This window comes from Pezoporus flaviventris, unplaced genomic scaffold, assembly GCF_033815535.1.
Source record: "Pezoporus flaviventris isolate CSIRO_AGI_PZ_B2104156 unplaced genomic scaffold, CSIRO_AGI_Pfla_v1 ptg000116l, whole genome shotgun sequence".
In the NCBI taxonomy this organism is placed as follows: Eukaryota; Metazoa; Chordata; class Aves; order Psittaciformes; family Psittacidae; genus Pezoporus; species Pezoporus flaviventris.
In genome coordinates this window covers 2,502,267-2,515,208 of record NW_026892664.1, presented here as the reverse complement: position 1 = coordinate 2,515,208, position 12,942 = coordinate 2,502,267, and the positions used below count along the sequence as shown (strand labels likewise).

Here is a 12,942-nt window from a genome sequence, read left to right as displayed (position 1 = left end):
GGATAGAAATAAGAGGATGTTTTATCACATCCTAGGACAGCTGGTGAGGATGGATGTTGTCCAGAGCAGGTCTGAACATCAGAAGGACTTGTACCATGCACCCTCTCTCCATGGTATGTGCATCTCTGAATAGCTTTCTCCGGATTAAATGAATTCCAGTCAGGATGTGAAGGCCTCCTGGAAGACAAACTGCATCAGTTGCCCCCTCAAAACTATTTTCAGTTTGTTTTAATCCAAAAGACAGGACAAGAGGAAATGGCCTCAAGATGCACCAGGGCAGGTTTAGTTGGAGCTGAGGAACAATTCCTGCCCCAGAGGGTGCTCAGGCATTGGAACAGGCTGCCCAGGGCAGGGCTGCAGGCACCGGCCCTGCAAGTGTTCACAAACCCTATAGACAAGGCCCTCAGTGCCATGGGTTAGTGGTGGCCTTGGCAGTGCTGTTGTAAGGGTTTGACTGGATGAGCTTGAAGGGCTTTTCCAACCTGGTTCATTCAATGAGTCTAAAAGGAGCCCAGTTCATGCAGCCTGACCCCAGCCTCTGATGGGGATGGAAACACAGTGGGGGGAGGACACTCTGTGTGTGTGTCTTCCAACTTGAACTCTTGAAACTGCTCTTTTTATCTGGACAAATACTAGAGATACAAAAACACACTTTCACTGAGCACAGATGGAGACACAAAACTGTGATTTAATGACTCAGCTTTTAATTATCTAAATTCGAAGAAGGTGAAACTACTTCAGATCTCCTAATCCCTCATCCCAACACTCTTAAAAGAGGTATTTCAGTTTTCCTTTCAGTTGGACTAAAACTTCATATAGGGGGAAAACATATAAGATAATTGAAGGACTAAGAAACCACTTTCTTTGCATGTTTTCCTATAAGTGGTGGTGGAAACTATCACTTAAGTTGCAGGGAAGGAGTCAGATGCAATGAAATGCCCCAGGTCAGGTTTGGTCTCCCTTATATAGAAATGTGGTGTCATTTGCTCTGTCCTGAAGTGCCCAGGACCTTGGCAAGCACTTGACATGTACATCCTGCAACCTTCAGAAGGGTTGGGTCATTCTGGAGCAACATCTGAAAGCTCAGAGTGAGCTTCAGGGGCATCTCCAGGGTGTTAATAGTTAATGTTCAGGCAACTGAACTCTGTCCTAGATGCCTTTATGCTTCCTGACATGGTTCATCCAATCTGATCCACCTACCCATGCTCATGTGAATGTTTCACTGGGATAATGGTCTAGGACTATGGAATTATGTCTGTGTGGTGCAGTCATCATCATGAAGAAATAACTGGGACAGCTCAGGAACAGACACACGTTACTTCATGACTTCTGGTTACCCAAAGCAGTGGTAAATGCTCCATCCCTGGCAGTGTTCAAGGGCAGGTTGGACACAGTTGCTTGGAGCAAGCTGCTCTAGCGAAAGGTGACCCTGCTCGTGGCAGGGGGTTGGGACTGGATGATCTGAAGGGACTATATGGTATCTAAAGATGAGAATTGCTAACTAATTGTTAGGTTAACAAGGCTGTCATATGAATATCATCTTTAATGTTCATGTCAATAGAGGCCAGGTTTTGAATCATCTCCACAAAAAACAAAATCCTTCTCCAAAACATTTAGGCTGATCTAACAGCACCTGAAGCACAGGGCAAAGAGACCCATGTCCAGCTCTTCCTACCAAAAAGGTGCTTGCTATTTGAGGTATCAGAACCATTTATGCAGAGGACCCCCATCATGTATTTGACGTGGGAAGTTTGTGTCTACAGCCAGGGGTGGCTGCATTTTATAGATCCCTTTTCTGCAAAGATTGAAACAGAATTCATACAATGATGCTCTCAGTATGAAATGTATTTCCAAAACCTCAAGCCTGTTTCTTGTGTTGCTGGAATTCACCATGCTGCCTCCCCGGCATCTTAAACTGAGGTTTCTATTGCCAGATCACTGAGCAGTTTCCTCCACACAGGACTATGGCAATCCAGTCCTCTATGAGTGAAGTATCATCCAGTCTGGGTAAATGTTTGTCTCTGCTTTGCAAACTTTCTTAAACCCAAGAGGAAATAAGGACACCAGAGTGGGCTAATTCATCAAGCAGCAATGAGCCCTACACAGGACACTGCACATCTAGACTCCTGTTTCTACAGAAGCTCAGACCAGATGATCTTTTGAGGCCCAGCCTGGGCTTTCTGTGGCTCTATGATTCTATATGTATAGTGTAAGCCAAAATATCCAACAAAATGGAAGAAAACAAGATATGGTGAAGATTTTGAAGGAAGCCCTCTGATATCCAAGGTGCCAAGCCCTTTAGCATTTAATGATACAGATTCTGGCTCCTTCATTGACTGCAGGTCAAAGCCACGTTGCCCCACCACCGATGACCGTGTATGCTTTCATACTGTTGTTTTTCTGAGCACATAAAAATTCTGTTCACCATCCATATACTTTCCCATTAGAAGTTAATTCTCACTCACAGCAGGTAAGGGAAAGATACTTTCCCCCATCAGTGTGTTTTGGCTTTATTGAGACCCAGACAGCTCTCACTTACCATCAATTCTTTGTTCTTTCATTTATGGAAGCTTCTGACAAAGTTAATTCTAATGTGAAATAGACAATTTGGTTTTCGCGGTGTGCTTGAGCATGAGTAGGGCATGGGCATGGGATATGGGTGCTTATCTCCAAGTGGAATTCCATTTCTCTCACCATTTAGGTAAAAGGTTATTTCAGATGAATGTAAAACACCACTTAAAATGAAAGGGAGGAGATCCTGATGTGCCCGAAATGTCCCTAACACTGGGTGGTCTCAGCACAGTTCATCATCCTCCATTATGAATTATATTGTCTATAACTTTTTCCTTTAAATGAAATCTCCTATGAAGCTGCAGCCTGGGGAGGGATTCCCTTTAACATTCAAAGGCACAGCTTGAGATCTTTATTCCCACCAGCTTCTGTTCCTTGAAAGGCACAAACAAATGCAATGAATCTTTTGAAACCTTTTCTGTGACTCTTTTTCAACAAGCAAATGTAAAACTACACTTCACCTTCCCTCCCACCCCAGCAGCTTTAATAAAGAGCTCACAGGTAAGAGTGAGGAATTTTATTGGAGCTGAGGGACAAGGTCAAGAATCTTGCAAGAAAAATAGATATTTATCAGTGACAAAAGTTATAACTGAGCAAAGCTGATTGGTGTTTCCTGTGAGGGAAAGAGGGCTGGGATAATTGAGGGTAATTTCTTCCTACAGGCTGCTGACTATGAAATGGATTGAAGTTTGAGGTTCCTCTCCTTTTAGTTTCCTTCCAAGGAAGGAAGATGTGATTCTGGGGATCTATATCTCATTAAAAACTGTAATTGAGTTTTGTGCAGGAAGCATGGAAGAATCTACATCAAATCATGGGGATTATTGGGAAAAATCCCTTTGTTTTAGTGCCCTATAGGCTTTCTCACTTGAGATGAACTGTTCATGTCCTGGATGACAGAACGCTTCAGTGTTGCCAGTGGCTGAAAAAGCTCCTCCTGCATTTCACCAGAGACCCCATCACCTCCCTGTTCCTCAGGCTGTAGATGAAGGGGTTGAGCATGGGGATGAGCACAGCATAGAAGATGGAGGCCACCTTATCCAGGCTCCTGTGGCTAGAAGGAGGTTGTAGGTACATGAAGAATCCTGTCCCAAAGTACATGGAAACAGCCATCAAATGGGAGACACAGGTGTGGAAGGCTCTGGCCCTGCTCTGTGCTGAGCACATCCTCAGCACGGTGCGGATGATAGACATGTAGGAGAGCAAAATGATCACACTTGCAAACACTGCATTGACAGTGAATAAAGCAAAGATGACCATCTCACTGCTGTGCGTGTCAGAGCACACGAGCTTTAGCACAGTGACTACGTCGCAAAAAAAGTGGTCGATGCGGTTAGGACCGCAGAAGGAACCTCCAAACAGGCACCATGTGTAGATGATGGCACTGAGGAAGGCGAATAGGTAGGATGATGCTGTCAGTTGCCAGCAGATGCGGCTGGAGATGATGGTCACATAAAGCAGGGGCTGGCAGATAGCAACGTGCCGATCATAGGCCATCATGGCCAGGAGGTGACTCTCAATAGTAGCAAAGTCAGCAAAGGTGAGGAACTGCATCATGCACCCAGTGAAAGAAATGGTTTTGTCCTCTGATAACAGGTCTGCCAGCATCCTGGGGGAGATGACTGTGGAATAGCAGATGTCAGTGAAGGCAAAATGGGTGAGGAAGAAGTACATGGGGGTGTGGAGGCTGGGAGACACCCGAACCAAGATGGTGATCGCAATGTTCCCCACCAAAGTGACAATGTAAATCAATAGAAACAAGACAAAAAGTGGGGTCTGTGCATATGGGTTGTCTGTAATTCCCAACAGGATGAATTCAGTCTGTGTGTGATTTCCTCCCATGACCAGGTGTTACCTGCTGAGACAAAAGGAATTAGAACATCATACTGATTAAACAGAGATATTCAGGAGTGGATCTAACTACAGTCAGTCACTAGTTTAACTTTGACGTTTTGGTGGAATTAATATAGTTTACTGTATTTTCTATCCCACATTATATATATATGTTTTTCACTTGTGGTACTTTCAATAGGACAGGGAGCCCGTAGAAGCAACAAATGGCACTTGTTGCTGGGATACCTAAAACTATGGATTTATTCAAACACGTGTGTTTTCAGGTATGCTGAAAGAATCAGATCTTTATTCACTTTCGGTTTGGCAGCAATTTGTGCTGGAAGACACCTCACAGGGACCTCATAGCAGTGAATGTAAACCTGGAGAGTCCCAGTCCCAGTGAAATCCCATTTTACACATTAATGTCCTCTAGGTATATTGCCTTGACTTCTAATTATCATTCATGTCACCAAATCGCATTTATCAAACTATTTGAGATCATTAACAACAGATAACATTAACATTGGTTAAATGGACAATAAATCATCCTAAACCCATGGGCATTAATTTGCTTCCTTAAAAGCAGAGTTGATATTTAAAACGCGCTGATTCCAAATTCTGATTTGTTAGTGATTATATTCTGTTGGCAATCTGAAAATTTTATTTCTTTATAACAAAGTAAGATTCCTCCTCATTTAACACTTGAACAAATTAGTGCATCTGCTCTAGCTGCCTATGCAAAGGAAACACAACCTGCATCAGACATTACTCCCTCTTCTTATAAAGAAAACCCACATTGGTAAGGCTGTTTTCTGACACAGCTTTACCAAAGAGGATGCAAGAACATGCAGACACAAGCCCACCTCCTCAGTGCAGGCGAGGCTCTGCTTTCTGTTGGTGTTACCTCCTGTGCCTTCCCTCTGTCACCAAGTGATGGGAGCCAAGGATTTATCCCCAACGCAGCAGAGAACATCTATGTGCCAGCATCAGCTCTGTTAAGCACCTGATGTGAAGAGAGGTGAGCTCCTGCCAGACACCAAGAGCCCAGCTTGTGGTGCTTAGGCTGTAAATACAGTTGCATGTGCTCTCCTGGGAGGAAGCCTCCAGGGTTGCTCATGTTTTGCAGAGAAAAACAAAAAGAAGGAAAAGCAAAGGGTGTGAAATCACCTCTGAAATGCATTGTGGTGCTTGGGAATCTGAGAGATGTGGAGTGTATGAGCCGTGCCTGAGCACAGCTGCACAGCAGCAGTTACAGGCAGCTCAGAGGATGCTTCCTACACACTTGTGGACCATGCAAATGTTTTGGTCTGAACATACTGACACAATGAAAATGGGTTTAGAGACATTCCAGATCTTGCATACAGTTCTCAAAAGGGACATGAAGAACAAGCGACTCCATCTCTGGAGCTGCTGATGCTCTTCTGTGGAGGGTGAACCCAGTTTTCCAGCCCAAATGGGGTTACCCACATGTAGTGCCTGGATGTCCAACAGCTGAGCTGGTGCCTCTGGACTTCCACAGTATTCAAAGATGAAAAACAGGCATTTTGAGGCAGGGAGGAATTGTCCCAGGCTGAACTAATAGGCCTTTATCCCCCTCACCAGCCTCAGCTGGGCTCCATCCCCACCCTCTTCCTGTTGTTCCCCATCTCTATTTAAGCTCAGAACAGGCAGACTGAGCTTTACTAGAGGAGTTCTGGTTTCCAGTTCAGTAGGAGTTCAGCACACCTATGCAATCTTTTGGTGGTCACCTAGGATTTCTCATCTATCTTTCTAGCAATTTTTTCACCTGATCCTGAACAAGGGATTGACTCGACCTGACTTGGCTTGGTCTTGAATCTGCCTCCTCATCACCAGCTTTCCTGATGCTTTGGAGCTGTGGTTGAACTTGGTCCATGTCTCTGTTCCTGCCCTGCTTCTCTTGCTCAGGTACTGTGAGATGGTCCCTGCACCAGGGTGTTCTCCTTTGGTTCTGTTTAGACAGATAAAGGAGACAAACCCCTGTGGCAGACCCCAGGCTCCTGCAGAGTAGAACCCATCACCCTCTGCACCTGACAGCCCAGCCAGTGCTCACTGCTCTGACAGTCATTTTCCATCCAGAACATGTCCCTACATGAGCAAATTAGGAGGTAGTTTTTCAGTGATGAAAAGTAGAGTAACAAATTGATCCTTACATTCAAGTGTTGTTATCTTTTCCTTAGTGCCTTTTCCTTTACCAAGTATAACATTAGACTTTCAGTCTTCAGTAGGCTGGCAACACTTTGGTTTGGAAGTATCTTTGGGATGATGTTTATCTGCTGGTTTTGTGACAGAGGACATCAGAGCTTCACTTTTACCAAGCACTTTGGTTTCCCCAGCCTCTTCCTTAGGCTTGCAGGCTTGGTTTGGAATCATTTCCAAGTCTTGCTTTCTTCCTGCGACTTGTTTGTGCAACAAGACCACAGACAATCTGATTTATCTACACTCTTTTATTGCCCTTAGTGGCTATTTTTTTCCCCTATGTCTTGGTCTTTTCTGATCTACACTTACCATTATTACCTGGCTCCTTGCTAGCCTGTCAAAAATATCTTCCAAAACTGTCAGCATCTCCAGGTGATAGTTTAAAACCTGCATTAAGACTTAAAACCTGCATTCTTTCAAACTGCAAACTCCAGCACCTCACTGCTCACCATGGGGCAGGATGAAGGATGCTGGCACTCTGCAGGAAATGGGAGACATTCTCATAGGGATGCTGATGGCTTCTGCCCCTGCTGGTGCCCTGGTGATGGAGGCACAGGGCAAGGGCTGAAATCCGTCCCTGCTCTGCATGCAGCTGGATCCAAACTGGGACTCAGCTTTCAATTCTTTGGGATCAGTGCTTAAATCCTTCTTATGTCCATCATAGCGGAGAGGAGAGCCTCTGCCTCCCATGTCCTGCAGGGTGGCCACGAGGGCAGTGTGAGCAGTGAGAGCATTTGGGACCAGGACTGATGCAAAGCAAGGAGGGACCATATCCGTGCACACCCCCCTATGTCCACCACATCCATACACATCCATACACATCCATACACATATCCCATGCCCTGTGGAGCAGGCTCGGCCCCATCCATCTCCTGCTGTGGCTGCAGGGCTGGTATTGAGCAGGGAGATGAGGAGGTGAGTGTGGCAGAGCTGACAGCAGGAGGAGGATGGAGGATGCTCATCTGCAACATCGCACCATGTCCTGCTGCTCCTGTGAATGGTTTTACTGCTGGAGAGAGAGGGAAAGGGGAGCATGTGGCTCTGGAAAGAATTGGAAGCCAAAATGATGCCCAGACTGGGGGGGTTTGCTCCCAGTGTGCACTGCCAGGGATCCGGATGATCTCTGGTGGGAATCCGTGTGACATGCACTTTCCTTTCATGTTTGGCTGTAGAAGGAGGTTCCCCATAATCCCCATGAAGGCTTTAATCTGTCAGAGGGGAGACTGAGATGAGCTCTTAAGCAGAAGCTCTTCCCTGGGAGGGTGCTGAGGTGCTGGCATAGGGTGCCCAGAGAAGTTGTGGCTGCCCCATCCTTGGCAGTGTTCAAGGGCAGGTTGGACACAGGGGCTTGGAGCAAGCTGCTCCAGTGGAAGGTGCTGGAGCTGGAGGAGCTTTAAGCTCTCTTCCAAGCCAAACCAGTCTGGGATTCTAAGAAATCCCCTCAAATAAAGCCAGAAGTATTCTATTACCTACAGAACATGATGTCCAGTTCATTTCTTAGTCTCAGAGTTGTGAGGAGCAGCCTGCCAATGCCTTCCTGACCTTGAGTGGGGAAAACCATGGAAATAATAGAATCATAAAATCATAGAATCATAGAATCGTTAGGGTTGGAAAGGACCTTAAGATCATCTAGTTCCAACCCCCCTGCTGTGGACACGGACACCTAATGCTGAATCATATCACCCAAGGCCTCGTCCAACCTGGCCTTGACCACTGCCAGGGATGGAGCATTCACAACCTCCCTGGGCAACCCATTCCAGTGCCTCACCACCCTCACAGGAAAGAATTTCCTCCTTAGATCCAACCTAAACTTCTCCTGTTTCAGTTTTAACCCATTACCCCTTGTCCTGTCACTACAGTCCCTAATGAAGAGTCCCTCCCCAGCATACCTATAGGCCCCCTTCAGATACTGGAAGGCTGCTATGAGGTCTCCACACAGCCTTCTCTTCCCCAGGCTGAACAGCTCCAATTTCCTCAGCCTGTCTTCATATGGGAGGTGCTCCAGCCCCTGATCATCCTTGTGGCCCTTCTCTGGACTTGTTCCAACAGTTCCATGTCCTTTTTATGTTGAGGACACCAGAACTGCACACAATGCTCCAGGTGAGGTCTCACAGGAGCAGAGTAGAGGGGCAGGATCACCTCCTTCGACCTGCTGGTCACGCTCCTTTTAATGCAGGCCAGCATACGGTTGGTTTCTGGGACACTGCCAGCTCATGTTCATTTTCTTATTGACCAGCACCCCCAAGTCCTTCTCCACAGGGCTGCTTTGAATCTCTTCTCTGCCCAACCTGTAGCTGTGCCTGGGATTGCTCCCACCCAAGTGTAAGACCTTGCACTTGGTATGGTTAAACCTCATGGGGTTGTCATCAGCCCACCTCACAAGCGTATCGAGGTCCCTCTGGATGGCATTCCTTCCCTCCAGGGTATCAACCGAACCACACAGCTTGGTGTCATCGGCAAACTTGCTGAGGGCGCACTCAATCCCACTGTCCATGTCAGCGACGAAGATGTTAAACAAGACCAGTCCTAACACTGATCTCTGAGGGACCCCACTCGTTACTGGTCTCCAGCCGGATATTGAGCCATTGACCACAACGCTTTGCATGTGGCCATCCAGCCAGTTCTTTATCCACCGAGTGCTCCATCCATCAAATCGATGTCGCTCCAATTTAGAGACAAGGATGTCCTGTGGGACAGTGTTGAATGCTTTGCACAAGTCCAGGTAGATGACTTCAACTGCTCTACTCCTGTCCATCAGTTCTGTAGCCCCATCATAGAAGGCCACCACATTGGTCAGGCAGGATTTCCCCTTAGTGAAGCCATGCTGGATGTCACCAAGCACCTTGTTGATTTTCATGTGCCTTAGCATGCCTTCCAGGAGAACCTGCTCCAAGATGTTGCCAGGCTCAGAGGTGAGACTGACTGGTCTGTAATTCCCCGGGTCATCCATTTACCCCTTCTTGAAAATGGGGGTTATATTTCCCTTTTTCCAGTCATGGGAACTTCACCTGACTGCCATGATTTCTCAAATATGGTGGCCAGTGGCTTCGCAACTTCATTCTCCAGCTCCTTCAGGACCCGTGGGTGGATCTCATCAGGACCCATAGACTTGTGCACGTTCAGATTTTTAAGATGGTCTTGAACCAGTTCCTCTCCTACAGTGGGCGCAAGGTCTTCATTCTCACAGTCCCTGCATCTGCCTTCCAAGACTTGGGTGGTGTGGTCAGAGCCTTTGCCAGTGAAGACCGAGGCAAAGAAGTCATTCAGAACCTCAGCCTTCTCCAAATCCTGTGTAGCCAGTTCTCCCGAGAGCTTCCTGAGGTCTGTAACAGATGCCCACAGTAATGTCTCCCATAGCTGTATTCCCTTTAACCCTGACCCACAAACTCTCTGTGGACTGCTCACCTGTCCCCAGACAGAGTTCCATACTCTCCAGCCTATCCCTAACATAAAGGGCAACCCCCCCTCCCCGCCTGCCAGGCCTGTCCTTCCTAAAGAGCCTGTAACCTTCCATTCCAACACTGCAGTCATAGGAGCCATCCCACCATGTTTCTGTGATGCCTATTATATCATACCCCTGTAGACGTGACCGCATCTCTAATTCCTCTTGTTTGTTCCCCATGCTACGGGTGTTTGTATAGAGGCATCTGAGCCGAGCTCCAAATGAAGCCGGCTCATAGGCTGGAGCGGCTGGGATATCTCTACATTGCTCCCAGCATTTATTATAGGTTCTGGCAACTGACTGGGTGTGTTGGAATGGAATGATGCTCCCCTCCCCCAACACATCTAGTTTAAAGCCTTTTAATACCTGAGCTGGAGGAGATAACAGAAGTTAAGTGCACTGACTCTCTGTTAGACTCATCTGCCACATTGAGGGGAATAGTTCTCTCTGTGCTGGAACCTGACCAAAACTGCTAGTAGTGATAGGACAAAGGGGAATGGGTTAAAATTTAAATAGGGGAAGTTTAGGTTGGATCTAAGGAAGAAGTTCTTTACTGTTAGGGTGGTGAGGCACTGGAATGGGTTGCCCAGGGAGGTTGTGAATGCTCCATCCCTGGCAGTGCTCAAGGCCAGGTTGGACAGAGCCTTGGGTGAGGTGGTTTAGTGTGAGGTGTCTCTGCCCATGGCAGGGGGGTTGGAACTGGATGATCTTAAGGTACTTTCCAACCTTAACTGTTCTACGATTCTACCGACAGCAATGTGCCAGCTCAGCCTATTTTTGCTGTCTAGGACAGGACTTTCTGCCCCACGCTGCCAGGGAAACCTCCTGAGACTCGAGTATCTCACTCAATGAGTTGTTGTGGGCAGCTGGGGATCCAGCAATGCTGTATCAGAGCTGGGGTGATGGATTCAGGGCTCCTGGGGCATCACACTCAGATGTTTTCAGTCTTTCTCATGGAGCAAATGGAATGCACAGTCCCTTTTTCTGCCTCCCTAATGAAATGTGATGACAAGTTGGCAAGTTCTTCACCTCTTCTCCAGTTTTCAAAGATTGGGTTTGGGTTTTTAAAAGAAAAGGTCTGATTTAGCCTCATGATTAAGAGATTTCTGAAGGGCTTTTGGATGTGTTTCTCTGCCTGTGAAGATTCACCAAGAACCACAGTTAGATGTTGCCTCAACTATCAAATCTTTATTGTTTTAATGTCCAGCCTAACAGAGTACATGCAAGCCACACGGCATTGCTCTTCCCTATTTCACTCCATCTTTCCTCCTTCCCGCAGGGATGCTGCCATGCAATACAGTAACAGGGCTGAAGGCAACCACACCGCAGTGACCCACTTCATCCTCCTCGGCCTGACAAGCGAGCCCAAGCTGCAGACTCCTCTCTTTGTAATCTTCTTCATGATTTATCTCATCACTCTCACGGGCAACCTTGGGCTGATGGCAGTGATCAAGACAAGCCCCCGGCTGCACACTCCCATGTACTTCTTCCTCTGCAATCTCTCTATTGTCGATCTTTGCTACTCCTCTGTCTTTGCTCCAAAGCTGCTTCTTGCCTTCTTGGTGGAAAACAAAACCATCTCTTACCCTGCCTGCTTCCTGCAGCATTTCTTCTTCCTCATGTTTGTGACCACAGAGGTGTTCTTGCTGGCTGTGATGGCTTATGACTGCTATGTAGCCATCTGCAACCCACTGCTCTACACGGTTTCCATGCCCCACGGGGTCTGTGTTCAGCTGGTGGCTGCATCATACATGGGGGGGGGGGGGGATTTTGAACTCCCTAATCCAAACCTGTTGCTTGCTGCTGTTGCCTTTCTGCGGTCCAAACACCATCAACCATTACTTCTGTGACACTAACCCTTTGCTGAAGCTCTCTTGCTCCAACAGCCACCTCAATGAGCTTTTGCTTGTAATTCTTCATGGGAGCATTTCCATGTCTGTGCTGGTCCTCATCATCACCTTCTATGTATACATCCTCTTGTCCATCCTGAGGATTAGGTCTGCTGAAGGAAGGCACAAAGCCTTCTCTACTCGTGCCTCCCACCTCCGGACCGTTACCTTGTTCTATGTCCCTGCTGGGCTCAGCCACATGCAATCAGCTTCCAAGTACTCCCTGGAGAAAGAGAAAGTCACCGCTGTGTTTTACACCCTCCTTGTCCCTATGCTCAACCCTCTGATCTACAGCTTGAGGAACAAGGATGTTAAAGATGCCCTTAGAAAAGCAACAGCAAATAACCTCATTGCGAGCTGCTCATTGACCAACCCCGTCCCAATCAGTTGATAGAACTCCTCCTCATTCCCTTTTTAACTTGTTTGTGTCAGCTGTCTGGAGGAGGAAGGAACTTAATGTGTTTACAGGAGCAGGTACAGCACATCCTAACCATGCTTTAAACTCTGCAGAGACTCGGTGATGTTAAGCATCCCCTCAATATAGGTCTCTGATAAATATTCCCTTGTCATCTCTTGGGTTTTGTTTTTTTTTTGGGGGGGAAAGATGTGATATCATAGGAGGTGGCAAAAATAAGCCCATGAGGAATTTCCCTCTTCAGTTTAACTTTAGAAGTTGCACTGATTCAAGCAGTGATTCATCCAGAGGTAAGTTCAAGGAGGGATGAAGGGTTTTGAGGAGGTACATCCAAAATACATCACTTTACTTTGGGCTAATGCAAGGAAATGCATAAAATCCCATTTGCTTCCAGAAGGATGTGCAGTGCAAAGTAAGGAAATGGGAGGAGAAGCAGAGCCACTGAGCTGCCAGAGGATGAGCATGGTACCTGCTGTGATTGAGCATTGGGAAGATGCGAAATCTCTGTGTGACCAGAACATCCCAGGCTGGAGGCAGCAGAGCTGTGTCTGTCATCCTGCACCTTCCTTCCTACCACT

General features: G+C 47.0%; 1 protein-coding gene and 1 pseudogene across 1 annotated transcript; one reads left to right on the top strand and one right to left on the bottom strand.

Moving 5' to 3' along the window:
• Positions 1–3,474: 3,474 nt before the first annotated feature.
• On the bottom strand, positions 3,475–4,410 carry LOC133282283 (olfactory receptor 5AP2-like). Its single transcript, XM_061478322.1, has one exon. It carries the CDS (start codon positions 4,408–4,410, stop codon positions 3,475–3,477), a length of 936 nt encoding a protein of 311 aa, XP_061334306.1.
• A 6,939-nt stretch (positions 4,411–11,349) lies between these two features.
• Positions 11,350–12,340, top strand: LOC133282282 (olfactory receptor 5J3-like; annotated as a pseudogene).
• The last annotated feature ends 602 nt before the right edge of the window (positions 12,341–12,942 follow it).